The sequence below is a fragment of the Herpailurus yagouaroundi genome, unplaced genomic scaffold (assembly GCF_014898765.1).
Source record: "Herpailurus yagouaroundi ecotype Mexico unplaced genomic scaffold, PumYag 182, whole genome shotgun sequence".
Lineage (NCBI taxonomy): Eukaryota > Metazoa > Chordata > Mammalia > Carnivora > Felidae > Herpailurus > Herpailurus yagouaroundi.
Window position 1 is genome coordinate 10,952,009 of NW_024412413.1, and position 26,328 is coordinate 10,978,336.

The 26,328-nt window shown below is 58.8% G+C and overlaps 1 protein-coding gene across 1 annotated transcript in view; it reads right to left on the reverse strand.

Moving 5' to 3' along the window:
• CYTH4 (cytohesin 4) overlaps positions 1–24,942 on the reverse strand; it is a 26,978-nt gene extending 2,036 nt beyond the window's left edge. Inside the window, exons 1-10 of the mRNA XM_040491830.1 lie at positions 24,796–24,942; positions 17,453–17,535; positions 15,100–15,164; positions 13,941–14,007; positions 12,294–12,412; positions 10,913–10,993; positions 9,330–9,442; positions 7,563–7,711; positions 1,709–1,820; positions 125–348 (exon numbers count right to left, since the gene is read on the reverse strand). Coding sequence (XP_040347764.1) covers positions 125–348; positions 1,709–1,820; positions 7,563–7,711; positions 9,330–9,442; positions 10,913–10,993; positions 12,294–12,412; positions 13,941–14,007; positions 15,100–15,164; positions 17,453–17,535; positions 24,796–24,814 — 1,032 coding nt within the window. The 5' untranslated portion in view covers positions 24,815–24,942. The remainder of the gene's footprint in view (positions 1–124; positions 349–1,708; positions 1,821–7,562; positions 7,712–9,329; positions 9,443–10,912; positions 10,994–12,293; positions 12,413–13,940; positions 14,008–15,099; positions 15,165–17,452; positions 17,536–24,795) is intronic.
• Positions 24,943–26,328: the final 1,386 nt, after the last annotated feature.

Sequence of the window (26,328 nt, forward strand, 5' to 3'; positions counted from 1 at the left end):
TCCAGTCCGGGAGAGGGAGGGAGTGGCAGGTGGAGGTGGGGGGGGGGAGGGGCGGGGCTGGGAGTTCGGCAGCCAGACTAGACCTTGGCCCCGCCCCTCCTCCCCTTTGCAACTCAGTGCCTGCCCCCTCCCCCCCCACCCCCGTGAAACAGGTTCGGCGGGGGGGCGGGGGCTGGATGATCTCAAAGGGGCCCCCAGCTCTGATAGCTGGACTCTGGGAGGGGGTGGGGAGGGGCTGGGGCAGAGGCAGGCTCGGGAGCCCCCTGCTCACAGTGGTGAACTCGAAATAGTAGAGACAGTTGTCCGTCAGGATGAACCAGCGCCGTTTCCACGTCTTCACGCGGCCCCCTGCAAAAGGCCAAGCGCCAGGTCAGACTTCTCCCTGGGCCACAGACACTTCCTTCCCTGGAAGAGCGGGGCCTTGAGTGCATTCCTCTGTCCCCTCCCCTCCAGCCTCCCAGCCCCTCGCCCACCACACTTTCCCCCAGACCCATCGCTTTCTCACCCCCAAACCATAGTGGCTCCAGTCACCCCCCACCCCCTCCCCGGCTTGCCCTGAGCCGCTCACCCGTGACACGATCCCGGGAACAGTGGCTGGACATTCCCCGTGCTTTTTGGCCACCCTTCCCCCCCCCTCAGTTCATCCCTTGGCCTGCTCCCCGCCTGGCACCGTGCTAAGCATTTCATCTTTCATTTGCCAGGCAACGTTCTAGATGTGTTGAGAACATATTTGCTAATCCACCCCTAGAACGACCTATGAGGGGAGGCCCATCATTAACCCCATTTTACAGATGAAGAGACCAAGGCGAAGCTGTCAGCTCAAGGTCCTGCAGCCGAGCTGAGATTCGAACCCGGTGTCCTCGCTCCCGACCCCAAGGGCTTGGCCATTTGGCTGCGTGGTGAACCCGCCCAGTGACTGTGATCCCCATTTCACGGCTGTGGAAGCTGGGGCTGAGGGAACCTGACCGCCGGCACACGCGTGGAGGAGCTGGGATTCGTGACTTAGAGCCTCCTTGGGGCTGAGGACAGCCAGCGGGACGGGAAAGGACCAAGTCGTCTGCAGAAGGGTGGCTTGGCATGTGGGCACACAGAGGCGGAGGGCTCGGACGGGCACGCCCGGCCGAGGTCTCTGCTCCAGCGCGAGGTGTCTGTCCCTACCTGGCTCAGAACGCCACAGTCCCTGGCTGGGCTGCCCCCCATGGTTCCCCTGACAGATTCTGCACCTGCTGCTGTGGTCCCGCACCCCTGCACCCACCCACGGCTCCTCTCTGCAGGCGGAAGGGCCTCCCTGCCCCTAGTCATGTCGAAGGGAAGCTCCCCTGAGCCACATCCTGCCCACTCCCTCCCCCATCCTTCAGGGACATCCAACCCTCTGCCCACCCAAAGCTGCCACTTTGTTGGCTGTGTGGCCTCAGACGGGTACCCTCACCTCTCTGGGCTGGGCTTCCTCAGAAGCCCTCCAGGAAGACAGACAGACTTGCCACTGAAGGGTCTATGGACCTGTCGGCCTCTCATCCCCCCTTTCTGCTCGTCCTCCCCCTCCCCCACTGTCCCCTTCACTCCCAGGACACACGGAGGGAGGGCTGGGGCAGGCAGCCCACCGCCCTGGGGGTCACGGGACCTGGGGTTGCCCGACTCCACCCCCGAGGCCGTATGTCAACGTGCGGGTGTCACGCGTGTGCCCTGGGTGCCCGAGTGCACGCCTCACCCAGTTTGAGCAGCCAGCCCTCGCGGTCGGGGTTGAAGAAGGTATGAGTGAGGTCATTGCCATCATCCTCGGGGATGGAGAAGGGCTCGCTCTTGATGCTGTCGAAGAGGTTCTGTCCCCGGAGAAGGGAGGGAGAGACCCGGCTGTGAGGTCCATCCTGCTCCAGGGCTTGGGCCCCTGCCTGGCCCATGTGGCCTCGAGACCCTCCCCGCTTCCCCCAGGCCGCTGGTGCGAACCCCACCCGCACGTCAGGCCTCCCCTCTGTAGGTGGAACAGAGCCGGTGAGGACCGTGTGGCGGTCCTGCCCACGGCCCTTGCCTAAGGCAGGTTGGCAACCCCTTACCAACCAGGCGGGTGATGGTCCTCACCCCCCATCCGCCCCCCCCCCCCCACCACCTTTGCTGGAATTCTAGCCAGCAGCATTTCAGTAAGAGCACTGGCTTTGGTGGAAGGCTGTCTGGGTTAAAATCTCAGCTTGAATTGATGGCTGTGTGACCCTGGGCATGTTCCTTAACCTCTCTGAGCTGCCGGGCCTCATCAGCAAAAATGGCGAGAGAGATGCTAACTCCCAGTAAATGGACTGCGCAGGGCTCAGAGCTCCCCCCACCCCCCCACCCCCAAGTCCAGGGGAAGGTGAAGGGGAAGGGGGAGTATAGCCCCTGCCTTCACCCAACCACCCAGAGCTGCTCATATGGGTCAGATGAGGGAGTCAGGGACTCCCTCCTGAAGGTGGGGGATACAAGGACCCTCAGCTGGGACCTGTACGCCCGCACACATGTTCACCTGTGTGAACACACACACACACACACACACACCCAGATATATACAGATACCCGCTAGGGCACAGCGGCGGCCAGGGTCAGGGCCATCTTGGGCAACATCCACGAGGGGAGGGGGCTCCCCTTTTGCTTAGTTGCAGTGACGGAGACTTCCAGGTGTACCCTGGGTAGGGGGACACAGAGGAGCCACCGGGGAGTTAGGGATTGACTGCCAATGTCGAGAGGCCTGGCCCAAGGAGAGACTCAAGGCGGGATGCCGAACTCGGCTCTCACGGGCAGAGACCTGTTCTGGGTGGGCGGTGACCACGGGGGTGAGGGTTCTCAGAACACGGATTACAATCATCTCCATGCAGGACCTTGTAGCAGTTAGAGCTGCTGAAATACGGATGGAGCGGCCTTGTGTGGTAATGAGTCCCCCGTCACTGGAGGTATGCAAGCCAGGGCTGCGACCTCGCTGTGGCTGAGCCGTGGAGGCCCACGGGGGGTCCCTGCCGTGGGCCACTGTGTTCCAGGGTCAGCCATCCCATATTCCCAAGTGTTGGGGAAAACATTCTAAACCGTTTCTGCTGATTAAAACCAGACCCAATGCTGGATCTCCATCTCAAAGAAGATGAAGTCATTTCCCTCTGTCACGTTTCTAGACACTGCCGTCCAGGAGGCTTCCTTGAGATGTTCAAATGAACCATTTCCCCAGTCCTCTTTGCTTCCCCCGAAGTTTCAGAGTCTAGAATCGTGTCTCCTGGGTTTTAAAGGTCTTTTCTGACCTGACAGCTCAAGGGGCGGGGCGTGGGGCGTTACAACCCCACGGGCAGCAGGTTTTCCTGGGTTTGGGGGAGATGTCTTCTGACTGACTCCAGGGTCCCTGGCTCGGCCTGGCTGTGGCCGGGTGGGTGTGGGTCTCTTTTTTGGAGCCCCTGCACCCCTAGCACAGCTGGGAAGCCCTGTTGTCCCTCCTGCCCGGGCTCAGCCGGGCCCCCTGAGAATTCCCAAGGGGTGTGGACTGATTGAACAGAGGCCAGTGGCAGAAAGGCCCTGTCAGCAAAGCTGTCAGCACAAACAAGCATTTGGGAGGTCCAGGAGGCAGGCAGGGAGGCGGGTGGCCCCCACCCCCGCCCCCCTCCGTGATGCCCACAAGGGGGCCCCTGGAAGCTTCTGCGGGTGGCATATCAGCTTGCACATGCTGCCCCCATAAAGGAAACCGCTCGGCTCACCCACATTTCCTGTACCTTGTAAACAACCAGCCCTCCCCCTTAAGTAGACACCCCTGCGCCCGAGCTGGTGACCACCGAACCCGGCTGGGTGGACGTGATTAGAAGGACAACGGCCACTTTCCAGTGGTTTTGCTGGTCTTGCGTCCGTCCCTCTCCACCCCTGTTTTCCTCTGGGGACCCACGTGCCCATACACTTTCTGTCCAGGCTGTCGGGAGGGGTTGACGCCCACTGCCCCCACCGCCCCCACCGCCCCAGGCTCCAGGAGGGAGGAAGCGACTCCCCTCTGGCCAATCAGAACACTTCCTCCTGCTGGCCACAGTGACTGGGTCAGGGAGGACACGTGACCCATGCCAGCCAATAAGACTTCACTCTGGGACTTTAGTTTTAACTGCTGAGTGAGAATGAGCCCCGCCGAAGCCGCCTGGGCCATCTCTGCTGCAACTTGAAGAGAGTCTTTTTTAAGAGGGTAGCTGATGGGGGGGGGGGGGGAGAAGGTTGCTGAGAGATGGACAGACCAGTCCTGACCTCACTAAGCACCTGGATCTAGCTGAACCTGAAGCCGACATATCTGAAGCCAAATCAATCCCGGATCTTTTCTATCACATGAGTTGAGAGATTCCTTTAGCCAGGAAGCAACTGGTCCCCAAATCTGGCTTTCTGGTCTCTGCAGAAGGAAGGACCCTGGAGCCAGACAGACATGGGTTCAAATCCGGTCTCCTCACAAACTAGGAGACCCTTGGCCAGCTACCTCTCTTGGGTGTCAGATTCCTTTGCTACAAGGTGGGAATGGCACCCACTGCTTAAGGCCGTCAGGAGACCTTACTGAGAACATAGAGTGGCGAGGATTGGGCCCGGGAGATGGTCAGTTCTGATGGAGATGTTTGGACAAGGACCCACGAGGTCCAGGCCTGCCCACAGCAGAAGATACCCTGAACTGGGAGACTATTCCCCTGCCTGAGCCTCAGTTTCTCCACCTGTAGCCCTGGAGGGCTGGAGGCTAGCGAGCACCCCTTCTTGGCCTCTCTCCCTCCCCTCCTCCACCTGAACTCCCGCTTGGGGCAGCTTTCTCTGGAGGTGAGTGGTTCCCTTCCCGGCATTTCTTGGATGCCTGCCAAGTGCCAGGAGCTTGGAGTGCATTAACTCTGCTTCTCGGGAGAACAACCTGGGTCGGCGGCAGCATCTTCCCACTTCGCAGATGAAGAAACTGAGGCTCACCGGCCAGGTCACACAGCCATAGGGCAGAGCTGGGATTTGATCTCCTATCCCGAGTCCACACCCTGTACCTTTGCTCTGAGTCTCTCGGGCATTGTCCCCCATTCCTATCAGGATGGCCAGGACAAGATGGGCTCAACCCGCCCGTCCCCGGCCTCCCGCGGTGCACCTCTCCAAAGCCTTGTCCAGCTGCGCACCCTCGTGGTCTGTGTGCCCTCGCTTCAGGTAATGTGTCAGTGTTAATTTAATTTCACAGATCGGGTCACTTAAAAGCGTGACGTGACGGTGTCCTCAGCAGGGCCCAAGCTCCAGTACCGTCGTGGGGGATCCTTCCTCAAAGTGGTAAACTGTGACTATCTGAAAGGTGCTTAAAGCTGAGCTCTTGCTTTACATACGGGGAAGAGGAGGCCCAGAGAGAAGGCAAATGCACCCCCCCCAATCCACACAGCACCCTCAACTTCTGCCCTAAAAGCCCCGAACAGCAAGGACCAAGGCCCTCGTGGCTCTCTTTGCACCCCGGGAAGCTTCTGGATTAGTCGGCCACGCTAACCACACAGGCACTTTGCTAAATACCTTACATGTCTACACTAATCCTATGAGCTGGTTGCTCAGAGAGGTCAAGCGGCTTCTCAAACGTCACACAACCAGAGAGTGGGGGAGTCAGGACTTGGATGTGGCTGTGACTCTGACGCTCTGTTCCCCCCCCCCCCCGCCCCCCCACCTCCACCCCTCCTCTGTGGCTGCCTCTCTTGGCTGCCAAGGAGGATAATAAACCCTTCCCCAACCTCCCAGGCAGAATGTAAGTTAAATTGGCATAATAGACCCCTAAAGCTCTAAGAGAAGAAAGTTACAAGCTTTATGCAAATGTAGCGCATTGTTATTAACAAAAGGCTTGAGTTGGGGGGGGGAATACTTAAGGAGCGAGGTGCTGCGCTGGGCTCACTGGGGGCTCCGCAGTAGGGGGGGGGCTGCCTGGGAGATCGGGGAGCGGGTGCCTGCGTGTCATTAACTCATCACCTGCCAGACAAGGCGTGCTCAGCTTCCTGCCACACGAGTGCCGCAATGAGATGAGTTACCGATTTCCAAACGCATTTCACATTCCAGGCATTCTACTAAGTGGTGGTTTTTTTTTTTTTTTTTTAAATTATGGTTAATTATTCTTAATAGTGACATACACCGCCATTTAGAGCCTGTGCTGCGTACCTGGCATGGGCTATGCCCTTTACGTTTTTATAAATTGCTACTCACAGCAGCTCTGTGACGCAGGCGTCATTACCCTGTTCTCCTGGTTGAGAGAATGGTGGCTTGGAGAGAGTGAGTCATTCCCCAAGGTCACCGGCAGGCAAACGGGAGATGGGAATTGACTCGAGCTCCAACCAGCTCGCGGAGCCCTCATTCTGTGTCGCGGCTCTCCCTTTCCTCGTGATAAACTTTCTCCTCTGGGGACCAAGGAGGGTGGTGGGCTAAGGGCGTGGCAGTTCTCGAACACGGAGGGGCACCAGGGTCCTTCCAGACCCAGGCTTCCCTCCAGACTTCTGCGGCTGGAGGTTTGCAGGGTGCTGAGCTGGGAGGGTGGGGTTCACACCCCTTCCTCCCCTCCTGCCAGCCTCTCACAGGGAGGTGACTGAGGCTTTATTGAGCTCTGGGGCATCTTGAGTCCTGGAAATGAACTGGCAATTCATTTTTGCTGCACCAGGCTCTGAATCCCACTCCCGTGTTTACAAAACTGTTCCTAGCTCCGTGTTACCCACAGCAAACAGGATGTCATGCAAAGCCTGGGAGGCTCTGACCCCACCCAGCCACTCTGGACATTTCTGCCTTTCCCCGCTAGGCCGGGCTTGGGTTGTGGCTGCTTCCCCTTTGTGCAATGTCCTTTCTCTGCTCCCCTCCGCGAAAACTCCTATTCAACCGTCAAGGCCCAGTTCAAAAGTCATCTCCCCTGTGAAGTCTTCCAAGATGGCACCCTTCCTTCCCCTGCCCCCAGGAGACTGACAGGAGCGTCCTCTGTGTTTCTGTGGCTATGTTCCCACAGTTGGGACGGCACGAATCACACAGGGCTACAATTCACTTATGTATCGTCTTCCCACCAGACCCTGAACTTGGCCTGGCAGGGCCTGTGGTTGACGCATCCGTGGGTGCCCCATGCCGAGCACAGGGCCCGGTGCCATACGGCAGGAATGGGGGGCTGCTTGATGGAGAGACGGGAGGCCTGGGTTCTGCTTGGCTCTCAAGTTGCCTTGAGGAAGACCTCGGTTTCCTCCTCTCTGAAGGAGGGAAGGGTCTTAGCGGAGTCTGAGGATTTTCAGCTCTGACACGCTGAGAGTCTAAGAATCTGGGATTCCAGGCAATACGCCTGAGTTGCGCGAGGCACCCTTGTTGGAGGGTGCGAATGATGGGTGCCCAGAATCCTCCAAACGATGAAGTCTGGGGGGGATCTCCTGGGTGGTCTCTCTCAGACATCGCCCTTAAGATGGGGATCACTCAGGAATGCCCATCTCACGACAGCCACCAACCTGGGGGGGGGGGTCTCCCAGCAGAGAATCCCCCTGCAGAGGTCTGTCTCAGAGAGGCCCCCCCTGGGGCTGTCCACCTAAGGACGAACCCCTCCCAGATGCCTGGGGACCAGGTGGGTCGGGCCGTGCCCCTCTTACCCGCAGCTGCTCCTCAGGCAGGTCACCGCCGCCATTGATGCCACGGTTCATGGACACAAAGCGCTCGAAGGGTGGCCTGTCCCGGACATTGGGGTTGTGGAGGCTGGTGTTGAGCATGATGATGGAGAAGGACAGGACGTAGCAGGTATCTGCGAGATGGGACAGGGGTCACAGGCCTGGCGCTGGTCACTCTCGCCTCCTCTACCCCGACCCCTTCGAGGGGCCCATCATCACCCGTCTCAGTCCCCGCAGGTCCAGCTGTCCTGGCTTGGCATTCGAGGCCCCGCCCCCTCCCCACTCTTCTGACCTCCCCGCTCCCTTTAGCCGCCTTCCCACCTCTGCACTTCTGCTCCCGCTGGGCCCCTGCCTTTCCCCTTCCCTTTGCTGCGTATTTCAATCCTCATCTCTCAGCTCCAGCTCCAGCCTCTCCCGGACCCCTTCCAGCCTCTCTGCCCACTCTGTTCCCTGCCTCCGCGGAACACCTATTGTTGGCCACACTGTTCAGGGCTTAGTCACGTTCTGCTCGGCAATCTTGTTGGCATTGCGGGGCTCCTGGGGGCCCGAGTTCCTGTTCTGTTATTCAGACTTTCATGGGCTTGGGGGAGAGGCTGGGCTGGGCACTGGGGAGGGAGGTGATGCTCCTCTGGGGCGTTTTTGGGCCCCGGGTTCCGGAGTCGGGGAAGTCCGGCTGTGCGTCCCCGGCTGGTCTGGTGGACCTTGGGAAGGCACCTGACCTCCTGGAGCCTCAGCTCCCCCCACTGGTGACGTGAGGAGGTCTAACCTGAAGTATCCTCATGTCCCAGAACACCGGCGACTCTACCTCCGAAAACAGCGGCACCTAATAGAACAACCTGGTAGTTGCTGGTGCTTGCCCTGTGCTAAGCTCTACATCCCTATGACAACCCTGCGAGGCGAGTAACCCCATTTTACAGAGCAAGACACTGAGGCCCAAGGGAGTTAAGTGACAGGCCCAAGGTCACAAAATTGCATACTTAGACTGGGACTCAGATCTGGTGCTGTAAAATCCCTTCCTTTCCAGAAATCTTTACTGCGTACCCACAGAGTGCTGCGGACTGGGGAATTTATCAGCGAATACATTCCATACGGTTCCCGCCCTGCGGGATGTTTAGACTAGTGGGGGTGGGGGACAGATAAACCAGCACCCCCTCCCCCCCAGTTCTGTATAACTACAAGGTAGGACAAGTGACTGGTAGGACCTGACTGTGGTCACACGGCCAAGAAGCGTTGTGTCCGTGGACAAGTCACATCACTTCTCGGAGTCTCTGTTATATGCAGAGAGGGGGGATGTTCCTGGCCTCAGACAGTGGATGCAAGGACCAGATGACTTTGCACGGGTGGTCCTCAACTAACGGAATTGGTTCTTGTTGTTATGGTAACTTCAGGAACAGAGAAGGAGGGCAGGACAAGCTTGCCCTGATGATTCCTTGCCCAGCCCGCGGTGGGGGGAAGGGTGGCGGTGGGGGTACGGAGTTCTGATCTCCGTGGAGATCTTTCCACACTCTCTGCTCCCTACGTCCCGCACCGGGTGTTTCATGCTTCTGGCCTTTACTCAGATGAAAACTCCCGCCCCAAAAGGTCCTCTCTCCCCTTGACCTTGGGCAGAACTCCTGTTCATCCTTTAAAGCCCTGTTCAGACACCGTGGGAAACCGGAAGGGGTGGGGCGACCCTGGCGCCTCGGGAGGAGGATCTGGGCCTGCAGCTCCGAAGGGGGTCCTGGAGCCCCGGGTCCCATCCCACACCGGCACCTGTGGACTGGAAGACGCCTGGGTTGCAGAGGCAGTAGCGGGTGGCAAAGGTCTCCATCATCCGGTCGATCTTCTGGGCCTCGCCGGGCAGCCGGAAGCTCCACAGGAACTGTCTGGGGGAGGAATGGGGCTGTGGGCGATGGAGTGGGCGGGGATCTCGGGGGCAGGTGTCGGGGGTACCCCGGGCAAGCTGCTCTGTCTGTCTAAGCCTTAGAGTCTTCATCCTGTCGGTGGGAGCGTCTGTCCCCATCACGTAGGGTCACGGGAAGGTGCCTTTTCTTTCAAAGTATCAGAGCTCGGTGGGCGCTCCCCTCGGCCCGTCTGGGGTCCGGAACCATCTGTGGCCCCTCCGCCTCAGCCCAGGGAGGGGGGGGGGGCTCTGTCTGCCCTGGGGTCTGGCTGGGGACCCTTCTGCAAGTGGCTTCCCCTGGCTGGGCTTCCTGCTCTTGGGACTTAGTTCCTCGAGGGGCGCCTGGGTGGCTCAGTCGGTTAAGCGTCCGACTTCGGCTCAGGTCACGATCTCACGGTCCGCGAGTTCGAGCCCCGCGTCGGGCTCCGTGCTGACAGCTCAGAGCCTGGAGCCTGCTTCCGATTCTGGGTCTCCCTCCCTCTGCTCCTCCCCTGCTTGTCCTCTTTCTCTCGCTCTCAAAAATAAATAAACATGAAAAGAAAATTAAAAAAAAAAAAAAACTGCGTTCCTCCAGGGCGAGGACCGTCTGCGGCTGGTCCCCTCCCCTCTCCTGCTGGGCCTCACGCAGGCTCGGGGAACCCCAGGACTGCCCCGTAAGGAGTGAAAGAGTGAATGAATGAACAAATGAATGAATATGGGAGCCTCCCGACCACCGACCCTTCTCCCTTAAAGAACAGGGGAACTGGAGGGAAGGCCACACTGCTTGGAGGGTGCTGGTTGCTTCCTTCTCTGCCTTACATACAAACTCCCGATCATCCTCCAAGGCCCGGATCAAATACCCTCATGGGGAGCCGACTGTTCAGGCAGCGAGACTTACTAAGCCGATTCTAAGTACCTCCTCCTTTACTCGTCACAACCTTATGACTTTGGTACTGTTATTGTTCCCTTTTGCAGATGAAGAAACTGAGGCCCGGGGAGTTTTGAGTGTGTGTGTGTGTGTGTGTGTGTGTGTGTGTGTGTGAGTAGCAGAGCTGGGCTATGACCTGGGCAGCTTGGCTCCACAGTTCAATATGTCATAACAAAGGGACTGCCCACTATGCTGCACTAATCAAATGAATAAAACCCTAATCTCAAAAGTAGTGGCAATGGCAGGGGTAACAGCAGCCATGGGTGCCGTGATTAACTATCGCTCTAATCGTGGAGTTAACACCGGGAGCGCTCGCTGTGATAAGCCAGACGCTTGTCCCCGCTGTCCCCGGAGGGGGGCGAGCTGATGACCCCACCAGACCTCTGCTCCAAGAGGTGGTAACTGTCAGTAATTCATTTCGGCTCCTTAGGTCCTCCTGTCCTCCTCGTCGCTCCCCTTTGCTGTGTCTGTGCCGTTAGCTATGTGGCTCCCGGTCCCCGCCCAGGCTCTGCCACCCCCGAGGGCTGTCCCCCCCACCCCCCTCACCTGAGGGCCTGCACGAGGTTGAGGTTGGCAAACTCATGGCAGTCCACGAAGGCCTGGAGGACCTGCAGGTTGAAGGAATCCCTGCAGGGGACAGGGAGGAGGGCACACACCGCTTGGGAACTTGCCGGCACCCGCCTCCTGGGTGGGTGGGGGGGGGGGGGAGGGGGTTGGGGGGGGGGGGGGGGGGGGGGGGGCACGGGGTTGGGGGGGGGGCGGGAGAGGAGGGGAGCCGCGTATCCTCTTTCCGGATCCAGCCACCTTCCGGTCCGCTGAGCCACGTCTGAGCCCCTCCCCCCGAACGTGCACATGTATGTCCTCACACTGGAGCAGACCCCCTCCCCCACCCCTGCAACTCCCCCACGGCTCACCGGCGCTGTTCTCACCCGGGAAAGGAGGGGGCGCTCTCTGTCACTTCCTGCCTGGGTGACCTTACTCAAGCCACTGGACCTCCCGGAGCCCCAGTGTCCTCCTCTGTGAGATGAAGAGAGCCGGGCCTACCCCTCTTTCTCCCTTCTTCCCAGCTCAAATCGGGAAGCTCTGTTTTTCTGGTACCAGCATCCCCTGCCCTCTCGGGGGAAGGAACGTGTCCACTGGGGAGAAGGGCTGCTGGTCTGGCTGCTGCCTCCTGCCTTACAGCCCGCCTGCCTCTCCCAACAGCCCAGAGGGGTCCTTTCTCACCCCTCCTGTGCCCAGACCCTCCCATGGAGCCCCACCTCATCCCCTGCCACTTCTTCCCTCCCTTGGTCTCTTCTGATCTCACCAGGCTGCCATTCCTTGAGCATGCTTCTGCCCCAGGGCCTTTGCACAGGCTGTTCCCGTTGGCATGCTCTTCCCCCAGATGTCCTCACTGCTCACCTCCTTTACGTGCCAAACATCACTCTCTCGACGAGACCCTTCCTACTCACAGTATTTAAAGTCACGGCCCTTGACCCATGATTCCCAACGCTTCTCATCTCCCTTCCCTGCTTTCTTTGGAGTCCAAAGAACTTAACATTTTCTAATGTATTTTGCATATTTGGGGATCTGTCTTTCCCACTAGAACGTACCTCTCCGAGGGCAGGGGTTTTGTTTTGTTTATCTTGGTCACTAGTATAAGTCCGGGGAATTGACACTGCTTGGCACACAGTGGAGACTAAAAAATATCTATCTGTTGACCAAATAAGTGAATGAAGGCAGGCAGGAAGGCAGGCATTGGTGCAGAAGGTGGAGGGGAGTGATCAGTTAGCTGTCTCAAGCCCCAAGAGTTAGGACTTCCCTAACATAATTCGCTCACTCACTTACCTGCACACGCACATGCACACACACACACACACACACACACACACACACACACCTGCGCAACCCTCGTTCCCTATCTCCCTGAGGCCACGCACCGCCTTACCTCTCCCCCAAGTACGTGCCGATGGCCGTCTTGTTGAGGCCCTCGCCCTTGTACAGGAACTGCGCGATGTCCTGGACGTCGGGGGTCAGCAGTTTGTGCTCAATGAGATATTGGACGCCCTGGAGGGGGTACACGGAGCCCATGATCAGCACCCCCCCAGCAGCTGGCCTCAGTGGAGGAAGGGAGGGGCCCCCCGTGGCCAGACTGTGGGGCAGGCTGTGGGGGGACCTGGCATTCTGACATTGGCACAGACTTTTCTGGGAAGTTGTGTCCCTCCTTAACAGAAGCTGCCATTGAAAGGTGGTGAGGTCCCCATCAATGGAGGCATGCGAAGAGAGAGAGCATCCTGCAGTGGGCCAGGCTCATGCCAGGGGCTCCCCGGGTCCCCTTCAGGCTCACACTGATTACATGCTTCAGTGAGTCTATGAATTTATAATTTTAAGATTCAACGATTCAGCCCTTTCTTTTGTCCCCTTCATATTCATACATTTAAAAATAGCGTTTCATGTTTTTTTTCCTCACAAGCAATCTATGTCCATTGTGTAAAAAATTAGAAAAAAATCCGGCTAAATCAAAAGGAGAGGAGATGGCCACGTCCCAGCATTCAGAGGGAGAGAATTTCCATCGTGGCGACTTTCCTTCCCTTTCTACATGAAACCTGCTTCCGATGTGACAATATCACGCACACCTCACGACCCAGGCGCTCAGAATCTGTCTTTCTAACTTTGGGAGTTCGGGGAAGAGGTTGCTGGAAGGTGGTGGGGGGGGCTGTTGTGAGGGGCTCTCAGTGACAGGCAGAGGGTCCTGGGGGCCCCTCAGTGGCCCCCCCCCCAGGTGCTCTGTGTGTATGTGCACCTGTGTGTGAGCACGCGTCTGTATGCCCGAGTGTGTGCGTGCCTGTGTGTGTGTTCTGTGCGGTTGGGGCAGGGGTCCGATTCCCGTGGCTGTGGAAGGCAAATGGTGTGTGACAAATGGGTGAGCCTGTGTCACTGTGATGGGGAAGAGGCAACTCTCTCAGCCAGAGCAGTAAATTTCCAGGGACCCTTTGACTGCCCTGACCCTACCCCTGTACATGAGCTTGTGGCTTCCTCCTGTCTGTTCAAGCAGGAAGGGACCCGGCTGCCACCTAACTAGGTGAGAGGTTGCTCTGAGGCCAGGGGAGGGGAGGGGAGGGTGGAGGTGGGGGGTGGGGAGGTGGTGTGTGTGGGTGGGGGGAGGGACAAGAGGCGTAGCAGCCTGAGCCCCCAGTGCTCCATGCCAGCACCCCCAGACTGGCCGTCCCCCAGCAGAGAGGCTGGGAGAAACTTCTGGAGACTGAGCCCCAGAATCTAAGGGTCCCAGTGTCCAAAGACCTACTAAAAAGGAGGAAGCAGAGACTCGGCCAGCAGACTCCAAGTCTGTGGACTTCATAAAATGTCACCACCTCCTCCCGGCTCCTACCTCATGCTCTGCTATGGGGTGACAGGGCACTGAAGCCATGGCAGGCTGTGGGCCGCCGGACAAGGTCCCGAGCTCCACTGGGCCTCAGTTTTCTTACCTCTAAGGTGGGCCGTCGTCAGTCGAGGGGAACGAGAGGACATCGTGAAGGTGTCCAGCATGCGGAAACCCCGACCCCACGACCACCCGAGACCCCCACGACTGCCCTACCTTCACGGGGTCCATGTTGAACTTCTTACGCCCAATGCATAGCTCCTTCTCTTTCTGGGCCATCCGGCTGCAGACAAGGAGATGTCACCCTGGACCGCCCCAGAACCCCAGGGCCGCCCCCCCCCCAGTCCCCAAGGATGCTTTTTCTGCAGCTACAGCCAATATTCCCCAAGGGCCCCCAAAGGCCTCCAAGTGGGGTCCTCACATCCTGCATTGGAATCGCCTCGGAAGAGACCCTAGAAATGCAGGGTCTGGGCCCCTCCCAGACTCCCAGATGGGACTGTTCCAGTGGGCCCAGCTCCAGCATTCTAACCGGTTCTGCAGCCGTGGCCCTGGAAGCCCAGAGTCGCTCTAGGGAGAGCATTTAAGGGGGCCCTGTACTCGAAGTGGGGGCAGGATGACAGGGAGGCCGGGGGTGAGGGCACGGCCCCCGGGGCCCGACTCCTGGTGCAAATCCCGCTCTGTTGCTTTGCTGGCTGAGCCACACGAGGGGAATCACTTCACCTCTCTGGGACTCACTTTCCCCAGCATGGTTGAGAGGCTAAAGAGTTTAAAGCAGCTTGGTGGTAGGCGCTCTGTAAATGTTATGCTGGTGTCGGGGCTGGAACAGGACACCTGGAGACACAGGGCAACCACGTGTGGGCCCATGTGCATTTGTGGTGGGGCTAGAAAGGTGATTGGAGATCAAGGGACGGCAGGGGCCGGGTGGCGACTTCCTGAGACGAATGTGTAGCCGTCGGTACCTGGGGCCTCAGGGGATTATGTAGGGAGCAACCTTCTTATTCCCCACAAGGGGGGAAACTAAGGCCCAGGGAGGGGCGGGGACAAGCCCCAGGTCACAGAGCTGAGCGCTCCTTTTCCTAGCCCATCCCGTGATGCTCCTGGCCGGCAATTGATCAGGGCCTGGGTCAGTGCGGGTTAGGAGAGACTTTGGGTGGAGGGGGTGGGGATGGGGCTGTTGGCAGGAAGGACCAGACCAGACCACGAGATGGGCTCTCAGGCCCTCCCTGCTGCCTCGTCTTCCAGGCCGATCCCTGATTTCACCAGGGCCCCAGGCCCAGGCAGGGCCCCTGCTCCCTCCTGCTCATTTCTGGTGTGGGACATCCTCGGAAGCCACCATGGCAGCTTCCCAGGGGCCCCTGGCCTGGCCCCTCCTCACCTCTCCTCCGCGATCTCGAAGCAATCAATCTGGGCAAACACATCTGCGATCTCATCCTTCAGCTTCTGCGGGGCGGTGGGGGGGGGGGGGTGCGACAGGGAGGGAGAGTCAGGGACAGACTTCAACAACCACTTCCACCCCTGGGCGTGACCCCAGACCTCCAGTGAGCTGTCACTGCCCGCCTACCTTTGAGAGATCCCTTTCCCGGATGTTTCTCCCTCCCTCCCCCTCTCTCTCTTTTTTTATTTTAATTTTTTCATGTTATTTAGCGGGCACAAGTCGGGGAGGGGTCGAGAGAGGGAGAGACAGGAGAATCCTGAGAAGGCTCCGCACCATCAGCGCAGACCCCGACGCGGGGCTCGAACTCACAAACCGCGAGATCATGACATGAGCCGAGAGTCAGAAGCTTAACCCCCCCGCCCCCCCCCCCCCCGGCGCCTCCCTCCCTTTCCCAGATGTTTCTTATCCTCAAAATCCCAAGCCAGCCTACTGCCTGTTGATACGCGATTCTCCATGGACTCCTGTCTCGGGGGACGCGGTCAAGTCCCCACCCTTCGCCCCACTCTACTTCCAGCCCTCCCACCTCCCCTCTGCAGCTGTGGAGTCTCCTGCCCTTTAGCCAAGCCTACCCGCCAAGCCCTCCTGCGCCCAGCTGCCAGCTTCCTGAAGCCTGACCTTCCACAGCTCCTTCCGTGGCTCCCTACTGCCTCCCCAGCCACGAGGGATGAGTTCCCACCCTAGGACCAGGCCCCGACTCCTCTCTGGCTTCCCTCCCCCATCCATTTACTCTGTCGCTCACCCTTCACTCAGGGCCTACTATGTGCCCAGTATTATGGGGACCCCCCGGGTACAAGATCGCGCAGGCTGTCTTTTCAGGGACCTTGCCACCCCAGTGGAAGGCACAGAAGAGGTCGCTGAAGTGCAGAGAGGTAAGGGGACGTGTCCGAGGCCCGATTCCAAGTCTGTGCTTTCGCCACTCCCCTCAAGTCTTTTTTTGTTTTTATTTTTGTCCTGACCCTGCAGGAGGCGCCCAGGGGCAGAGGACCCCCTAATTGTGCCAGCCACGACCGCTGGGCGGACAGGAGAGTGGCAGCTGGTCCAGCAGACCCCTGCAGGGCAGCAGCATGGGGACCTGGCAAGAGCCCCTAACATGCACCCTAGCGCCTCCTCGCCTTCCCCCGGAATCTGAGGGATGAGGTCCCAAAGGAACCTGGGTTCCAGGAACCCGGGGGGTCGCAGGGGCCTGGAGACCGTACCTGTACCTGATCTTGGCCAAGTCACTGAGTGGCTTCCCCCACATAAAAGGGGGATCCACTTGCAAATATTAATTGAGCGCCTCCTGTATGCTTTGACTCCGGAGCTGGGGCTATGGTGATGGGCAAGACAGACCCAGGCTTTCACGGGGCTCACAGCCCAGGGGGGGTGGGATCATGGTGGTCACGGGCAAATGAAATGACGAGAGTAGCTACCCTGTCGTGGGCGCAGCATAAGGGATAGCCTTGTCCAGGCACCCCGGGGGAGCACCTGAAGCCAATGGAACGTGGGGTGTCAACCGTACTCCAATAAAAAGAGAACGATCTCTGATCATTAATGTCGTGTCATGGTACAGGAAGAGCCTGGCCACCTAGTAGGTCTCAACAAAGCACTTGCTGAGTGAGTGATTTTGTATCTTCAACTTTCTTAGGTACACGTGTGTTGGCGTGGGGTCGGGCCCCAGCAACCACAGCCAGAGCGGTCAGGGCAACATTCGAGCCAAGAACGAAATAGTGAGAAGGAGGTGCCCCGAGGAGAGCTGCGGAGAGTCCCGGGGACCACGGGAATGGTGAGTGCAAAGGCCCGGGGGCAGGACTGAGCTCCGCATGCTCCAGGAACAGAGCGAGGACCCGCCTTCGAAGGCTGCTAGGAGTCAAATGGGTGAACGTCTGAGAAACTGTGTTGGCAAGGGCCAGGCACACGTTGGTGTTATCTTGACGAAATGGGTGACATTTTTGAGGGGCTGAAACTGGGGCCCAGGGTGGAGATGCGACCGGATCGGGGCCACACAGGCGGGACTGGAACCCGCCAAGCCATCAAGTGCAGACAGCACCAGGCAGGGCTTGGCACACAGTAGGTGCTTAACCCATCTCCCCCCACCCTCCTAGCTCTCTCTAGCCCCCCCGGAATTCCATTCTCCCCACTCCGGGGGCGGGGGGGGGCGCTGGATGGAGTCTGGCCCTGCCCTCTGACCAGGCCCCGGGGGGCAGGAGTGAGTGTGGGGCTGCGTGAGCGCGTATGAGGGTTTGCTCGTGGGAGGGCGTGTCGGCTCGAACACGCGTGTGGACAGGAGCCTGTGCGTTTGTGAGTGTGCACGCACCTGGATGTCTTCCAGAAGCTGCTTCCGGTGCCATTTGATCTGCTGTAGTTCCTCTGTCTCCCCACTGCTCAGCTCCGCTGGGTCTGGAGAGAGAAGCACGGGGATGGCGGGGGGGGGGGGGTCCCCTGGCTTGCTCCCTTCCTCTCCCCTCCCCTCCCCGCCCAGCTTTGTACCCTCTGGGGACATTCCCCTCCCCCCCACCCCCACCATCTTGTTGATTTGCGCCTTTCCTGCTCCACTCGTTATACTCTCAGCACCGTGACAGCAGAAACTTCAAGAATTTTGCTCACTGCTGCATCCTCCGCCCCCTAGAAAGAGCTGACACGTAGCAGGTACTCAAAATACTTGCGGACGGCATTCATCCTTCCTTGGAACTTTCATCTGCTCTTTCCCCAGATCGCTTGGTTAGCTCACTTGGCCGCGTATTTATGTGCACAGCCAGGGAGTGGGGTATCATTTTGCCTCCCAGGCCATTGGTCAGACAGAGTCACATGACCACACCTAGCTGCAAGGGAGGCCGGGAAGTGAGCCTTTAGCATGGCGGTCCTGATACCATTGCGACCGTATAAGATGGGGAGACTGGCTTTGGGGGTGGGGGGACAATTCGCAGCTCCTGCTCCAGACACTGAGGCTCAGAGAGATGAGGTGACCCGGCCAGGGCTCCACAGGGACAAGCTACTCAGCCCGGGTGGGGCTTGGATTGGGCTGGCTACGAAGCCTGGGCTCTTTTCTCGTTACCCGGAATGAAAGGAGATGCGTGTGTGCTGGCATTCTGTGCAAGATGCTGTGACAATTCCCGCACTGGGGTCGCCTGGCTCACCTCTAACCCCTCGCGTTTCCTGTTGCATCCACAACACTCGCTTGGCCAAAATCTTCACGGGCTCTCTGTTGCTTAGAGGGGAAGAGTTCTCCTCCTGGTCCTCCACAGTCCCGGCCTCTCTAGCCGGCCTTGTCTTCCACTATTCTCAGTAAGAGCCTGGGAGTCTAGCCTGCCGGCTCCTCACTCCCCCCACACTGTCTCTGTCTTACTTTCCCACTTTTGCCCATGCTGTTCCTCGACCCTGGGATGCCTTCTCCCGTCTGTCTGTCCATACTCTCCCCAACTCTTTAAGTCCTAGCTTTAGGGAATACCTGGTCACCTTTCTTTAAGGTTTTGCAAGGACAGCCCTTATGTCTCCCAAATGAAAGCAGAGAGAAAATTAAAGGCTCCCTGTCCCTACCTTTCCCTCCCACTGACCGAGCTGCCATCTTGGATTAGAGATGGAAACTGGATGTTGAGATGGCGAGCCGCCAAGCAAGTATTGGACACGTGGGAAGGGTCCAACGCACGTATAATGGATGCTGCGTTGTGCCATCAGCTCTCGCCTTCAGGATCAAGGCACCCACTTCTTCAGTGGCTGGGGGTAGGGTTGGGGGTAGCCTGCTGATGGCACAGTTAGGTTCCCCAGGAACTTAACTCAGCCAAATGGAACTGCCTCACCCGAGGATATGGCCCTCCCCAAGGACAGCCACTGCATCAAAAGCCAAGACGTTTTGCCCAGTTTCTGGACCTGAGCCAGTACTCATACCCAGGCTCTACTGACTGAAGGAGAAGCTGGGTGCCCAGAAAGAAGGGTCCTGAAATGCGATGACAACTGTATACGATGATTCCCTTGGTCAAGCAGTCAAGATGGCTCTGGGTGACCCACCAGGTCATAAAGTCAAGTGAGCACAATGACAGTCCTTCACAAGTGGCTCCCTGAGGAGGAACAAGTGCGAATAAAACCAGAAGGTTCCAGTAAGCTCCGCGAACACATCACCCAGACCCCTATGCCATCCACGGCTGTCGCACCCGGTCCCTTGGCTCGCACTATGTCTGCGTGGGTAGGTCCCTTGTGATCTCTCTGGCAAAGGAGCAAAGCGCCCCAACCTGGTTCCAGAATGGGTGGCTTCGTGTTTGGGGACACGTACACGCTGGGTAGCTGTTGAACCCTGCCCAAAGGTGTCCTGGAGAGACAGGGGTGAGAAAGGCTCCCAGTGAGCAGGACTCTGGGGAGGGTGCCTGGCCACCCATTTCATGTGCAAAGAGCAGCGGCCCCCAGCAAGAACACGTCTGCATTTATGGGGTGCAAATTGACGTGCAATTTGCAAATTGACGTCTGCAATTATGGTGTGCAAACAGCCCAGCCAATGAGAAAGTCACAACTCAGCCCGTGAAAAGCCACTACGCCTGGAGCCCCCAGTTAACTCCGATGCACTTGTTGTTTATCGCGCAGCCTTTCCGACTCCCCTTTCCTAACAGCGCGACTCCTCTCTCTGTCCTTCGGGCTTGCCGAGGGTTTTGCCACAGCTTGCTTGTCCTGGATGGCGGTTCTAATACTCTTCTGGAATAAACCCCTCCTTGGCCGGGAAAACAGCTGGCAGTTTTGTTTTTTTTAAGGTTAACAGTGAACAGGAGAGGGTGGCTTGACTTCTCGGAGGCTGGGAAGGAGGAAGATCGGAAGATCGGGAGTAGGGGGGTCTGGGGAGGAGGCAAGTGGGTGGTCCCCTAGGAGTGGACCCGGGGGATGAAGACTTTTGTGACGCCCACCAGTGCTGCCCAGCAACCATCCGGCACAGGAGAGAAACTGCACCGCCAGGCAGACGGAACCAGTCGGCCAGTGACCTCAGCCAGGCTCTGACCGGCAGCCCAGTGCTGGTACACTGTCCACGAGTGCAGTAGCCACGTGGCCCCGGTGGAGGCTACATGAGAAGCCACCCACCCGAGCTTCCCGAGCTATCGCCACCTCTGAATCTCTGAGCTGCCGGCAACAGAGACCCACTGTTTCCCCTCGAAGACCCATCAGCCAACTTGGGAGGCAATGGGATTGCAAAGGATCCCTTCTACTCCTAAAGGCCAGCGATCCATCTTGACCGGAAGCCTCACGTGGTCCGGACGTGCGGGGGGCCCTTCCTTCCCACAGAGCCTCGGCCAGCGCCACTGTCCAGGGGTCGTCAGATGTCAAGTACTGCACAACGTCACGCTGGACCAAGGGGCTCTCTTCACAGGAAGGCAGGCGTGGGAGGAGCATCCGGCCAGGGGATCCGCTGGTCCTCTGGGACCACTTCGCCCCCTGGAAGCTGCCAGCCTGGTGGAACAAAGCGTCAGCTTGGAGCTGATGTCCTGCTTGGATGGGGCACCATCCTCCAGGATGCAGGATGCAACCTAACCCAGCAGCCGTCAGGTGGTGTTCTCGCCCCCGCAGGTCACTGACACGGACCCAGGAGGGACGAGGAGTGGCGCCATGTGCCCTCCTCCTGGTGGCCCTCTTGGGAGTCTTGCTTTCTGTCCCTGCAGCCCTGGGCTCCGCAGGCCCAGAGAGCCCCGTTTCCAGGGAGGAGGTGGGGGGTGACGAAGGAAGAGTCTCCCATTGACCTTCGGCTCAAAAACACCTGCTTTGTGCCAGCGGCTCGGTGTAAATGATGTCATTCGATCTCACAGCTCTTTGAGGCACACTGACATGCACCCCTCTCTCACCCTTGTGTCTCCCCCGCGCCACACCCCGTCCATCTCCTTTCCGTTTCCACGGCCCCACCCCCACCCCGACCTTGGCGTGTCCCTGGACCCCGTGTCTCCCGGCCTCCACTCGGCACCTCCCATCCAGTCTCCCGCGGCGTCCCGTTGTCCTGGGGATGACACCCCGAGTCTTCCGGGCCCCCCGGTTGGGCAGGCAGGGCCCCATCTTCCACTGACGTTGCGCCGCCCCCGCCCCCGGCTTGAGGCCTCCTGGACGTCCTCCACTTGCTCCCACGTGCGCCCTCTCCACAGGCTTCCGCACGCACAGGCTGTTCCCCGTGTCTCGAATGCCTTTCCTTCTGCCCTCTGCCTCGTCACCCCCGCTCAGCGTCTCCCCTCTCAGGTGCCCTCCTGTCCTGCGTCCGAGGTCACACGGCTGGAAGGTGCTGGAGTGGGGGTCATACCCAGGCCCATCCAGGACTCCCGAGGCCACAGCCCTGATGTTGGTCTTCCGACGGCAGATATCTTCGCGCAAATCATCCAAACCCCACCAGGTACTAGTCCCTGGTTGTTCTGACCGGAAGTGCTGACCGTGGCTCCTGTTTGAGAATGAAGGCCAGATGCAGAATGATGCCTTGTTTTTTTGGCGGGAGGTGGGGGGAAGAGAGAAAACAAAGCCAACTCTCCAGAGCTGGGGAAACTGAGGCATAGGCGTGCGTGGCGAGTTTTCTCAGGACAGTGGGAGGGCGTGGGGAGGGGGCTGTCTGCAGTTTTTCTTCACAGAGCTTCTTTTGTGCTTTGGCAGGCCTGTTCATGGACCCCTGGATCCCCTGTCCCCTTCTGGAGGGATTCTGACCCCCCCCCCCAGCAGGTGGCCCCTGTCATGTGAAGCCCGGGGCCTTCCACCCCTTCACCTGTCTGTTTCAAAGCGGGGATTTCTCCCCATTTCAGAGCTGAGGACACTGAGGTTCAGGGAGGGCGACAAGGACGCAGGGTCAGAGTGGCCACTTCTGAGTCTGAGCCTGGTGACGCTGGGGTTTCAAGCACCGAGCAGCTCATGGGAGTTGGATTTAATTAACAAAAACTTTTTTTTTAATGTTTGTTTACTTTTGAGAAAGAGAGAGAGAGAGAGAGCGCAAGTGGGGCAGATAGAGGGGGCAGAGGATCCGAAGCAGGCTCTGTCCTGATAGCCGCGAGCCCGACGTGGGGCCCGAACTCACAAACCGCGAGATCATGACCTGAGCTGAAGTCAGGGGCTCCACCGACGGAGCCACCCAGGCGCCCGCCCCGTGGAGTCGGGTTTTAGTAACAGTGCTCATGAAACACGCAAAATAACAACACGATAATGATAACAGCCGCCACCGTGAACTCTGTTGACTCTGCCCTGGGCTCGGTGATTTTCCCGCCTCACGAAGGCTGCTTTTGGACGTCCCCCCCCCCCCCCCACGCTGTAGGCTGCGGCTGCCCTCTGCACGGTGCCCAGGCCAGCTGTCAGTGCCCTGGTGCCCACCCCGGCCATCTACCTCCCCAGCTCCTCCTTACTTCCCCTTTGTCCTTCCTCTTTCCCATCATATTTTTAGAAATCTTTCTGCTCGCAGGCCCGTTTCCAGGACAGCTGGCCCAGCTTCCCCTTTCCAGGGCAGGAGGAGGGCGCTATCCTGGGGGCCCGAGGGCAGAGGCTCCTCAGAGTCTGGGGGGGGGGGCTGGGGCAGGAGGGGGTGTCTGGCGGAGCCGTTCCTCGCCCCGGCCCCCCGAGGCTCTGTGGGCGACGTGTGGCTTCCTCCCCGCCCCCAGAGCCAAGCTGCCTCTATTTTTAACTACTCCCCGGCCTCCCTGCACCAGCCCAAAGGTGCTGTCTTTGGTCACACAGAGGCTTTGTTGCCTGGACCGCTCACCTTCCCGGCAGGCCCTGGGGGGAGGAGGCCTGAACACACGGGAGGCAGGCGGGGAGGCCGCCCTGGGGGACCCGACTCCTCCAGGAAGTTTTCCGAGATCTCCCCCTCTCCCGCGTGGAAGGAGTCGCTTCCTCGTTTGCTCTGGGTCATCGTCCTGCAGGATCTGGGGGTCTGTCTCCCACTCCCCCATGTCCTGGACCAGCAGCCTCCCCCAGGGCTGGGCCTGCTGTCCCCAGCACTGCCCAGCACAGACCCTGCACGCCGGAGGACTGCTTATAACACGAATGAATGAATGAATGAATGAACCAATCCGTGGAGATCTGAAATCTCCTCACAGACCGCCTGCGTTGACTTCACTCAATCCCTTCCCTCCCAGGGCCAGCCCAGAGCAAAGCAGCAGCCCGCCTTCTGGGCTGCACCTTCCGCAGCCTGGGCTAACCCGTGGCTCTCTCGCCTCTCAGGTTCTTGTCCCTGCCCTGCCACTTACTGGCCCCCTGACTTCAAGTAAGTCAGTCCTCTCCCGCAGTAAACCTCCCTGAGCCTCAGTGTCCTCGTGATGGGGACAACCATCCCTCTTCTTAAGGACCCATCACTTCGTATCTGCCGGGTAATCTTAAACCAGGTGCTGTTCCCCGCTGGGTCCCCGCCTTGTCATCTAGGCTCCACCTAAGACCTATTCACGGAGCCTGTATGGTCTGGGAGCCACCTGCCGTCCAAAGCCCAAAAGCTGTTGAAAGGGAAGGGTGGTTCTCTAACCATGTTCCCCCGAGCCCGTGGGGTCAGGGGAGGCGCGGTGGGCGGGGTCAGACTGCTCGGTGTTAGGTTTTGTTTGAAGAAAGGGTTCTGTTGCTAACGGGCTTGACGTCATCTGAACTTGGGGAACTGGACAGCTCCTGGAAGCCCTCGTCTTCTGGATTTCCAGGCAATGCTGGGACATTCTTTTTTTTTTTTTTTTTTTTTTTAACGTTTATTTATTTGTTAGAGAGAGACAGAGTGCGAGTGTAGGAGGGGCAGAGAGGGGGCGGTGGGGGAGACACAGAATCCGAAGCAGGCTCCAGGGCTCCGAGCTGTCCGCACAGAGCCTGACGCGGAGCTCGAACCCACAAACTGTGAGATCATGACCTGAGCAGAAGCTGGACGCTTAACCGACTAAGCCACCCAGGCGCCCTGATGCTGGGACATTCCGATTGCAGGGCACAGAGACTTTGTCCCTCTTCTTCCCTCTGCCTTGCAGAAATGCAGTTCCCGTTCCTACCAACCGTACACATGTCTCTCCTCTTTCCCCCAGACACGCAGTCCTGCTCACTGGGCAGGGGCTCAGCCGTGGTTCTCTGCTGCTCCTCTCTGGCCCCCTCCACTGGCACTCTAGGTGGTGTCTCAGCCTCCCCAAAGGCCACCCTCATCCCCCCGCCCTTAAATTCCAAACAGGAGCTTCAGGGCCCCTGTGCCACCCAGACGGCCATTATCACCAACATCATCATCTTCAACTCCAGCAACCTTCCTAGCACTGGTCATTCCTTCCCCCTGCACCCCCCCACCCCGAATATTCCTTCCCCAGAAACCGACAGGGCTCACTCCCTCCTTCCTTCAGGTCTCTGCCCAAATGGTGTCTCCTTCTGAGGTCTCCTCGACCACCCCCTCCCATGTCCCTTATCCTACTTGACTGTCCTTCGTCCTGCCTGTCACCCCCTGACACATTACATTAACACCTTTATGTCTGTCTCTCCGTGTAGAGCGTGAGCTCAGGAGGGCAGGGACAGGGCCTGCTTTGTTCCCTGGTCTCCCAGCACCTGGGGCACAGCTTGGCACTTAGCCTGAGCTCGTAAACATTTGTTGCATGCTTCTGCATTTCCACCCTGTCTTACATCTATTTACATATGGATTCCCTCCAGGATCCTGTGAGGCAGGCACTATTGTCCCCATTTTACAAAGGAGGAAACTGAGGCCCAGAGAGGTCGGCCCCGGGTGCTTACCTGGGTGGCACAAGTCCATCCTGAAGCCCCGGGGAAGGGTGGCCTCCGCTCCCGTCGCCTGCTGACCCAGCTGCTGCTCAAGCTGACCAGGCAGAGATGTGTCACCGAGGCTGCACCAGGCCCCTTCCGGGTGGCCCCTCCCAGCCCCGCGTGGGGAGGAAGTCCTGTCTGCCGGGACCCGGTGTGCAGGCTCTTGAAGCAGCAACACTTCCTAAAACCAGCAGAGTTTCGTGTGGCAGGGACTCTTTGCATTTTTGGGTGTGGGCTGGGGAGATTTAGAGGCAAAAGAGACAAACAGAGGGAGGGGTTGGGGGGTAAAAAGAGAAAGTGAGAGCGAGAAACATGTACGTGCGCGTGCACACACACACACCCCCGCACCCGTGCACACACAGAGGATGATGGCTGCTGGAGGGCACAGCCTTCCCTAGGGGATAATGTGGGGTGATGGGCCATTTACTTAGCAACCTCCCCAGATAAAACCTTTGGTCAGCGGGGCCCCAAAGAGTCCACCTTACCCACAAGCTATCTTTTCATCTACTTGGGGAAAAGGAAAATGGATTCAGTGCCAGGAAAGACTTTGCTTCCCCTCCGTGACATGTCTGGCTGTTTCCTGTCTAGTGACCACTCGGCCATATGTTTAGTGTCCCTTTTCCCTCAGGCTGCTAGGAAGCTCCTAGTCAAATGGGAAGCTCCTTTGCAGCTGTTCTGTTGTCGCATATCGACTTGAGGGCCAGATGCGGCCGTGGGACGCTCAGCTCTGCCACTCGGGATCCGTGAGAGGTTGGAGAAGCCGCTTCTCTGCAAGGAGCCTCAGTGTGCTTACCTATAAAAGGGGGATAAGGGGCGCCTGGGTGGCGCAGTCGGTTAAGCGTCCGACTTCAGCCAGGTCACGATCTCGCGGTCCGTGAGTTCGAGCCCCGCGTCAGGCTCTGGGCTGATGGCTCAGAGCCTGGAGCCTGCTTCCGATTCTCTCTCTGCCTCTCTCTCTGCCCCTCCTCCGCTTGCGCTCTCTCTTTCTCTCAAAATAAAGACAGTTAAAAAAAATCTATAAAAATAAATAGAAATGCTTCCTCGGTGAAACTTTGCAGCCCACCTCGATTTATTCATCTGTTTCCCCACTAGTCTGGAGGCTCCATGAGGACAGGGTCACCTCTGTGTCTCTGTGTCTGATAAAAGCAATGAATGAATGAATGAATGAATGAGTGAACGAATGAAAGGAACACGGCGGGGATAGCTTGGTTGCTGCCAAAGTTGGCTGCACTTTCCACCCTTCCCTGTGTGCACACCCCTCTGCATGGCTACGCTGCCTCTCCTCCCATCTGGAGGGAGAGTCTGTCACTTCCCCTCGAATCTGGCCACCTGCCATTGAGAACCAGCCTGCGGGCTCGCCTGCTGGAGGATAGGAGGCCATGTGGAGAAAGGCCCAGCTGTCCTGACCGCCACCCGGTTGCAGCCTCCTGAGTGAGCCCGGGCGACACCGGAAGAAGGACCCCTAAGCGGAGCCCAACCCACATGGCTGTCCCACGGCACTGT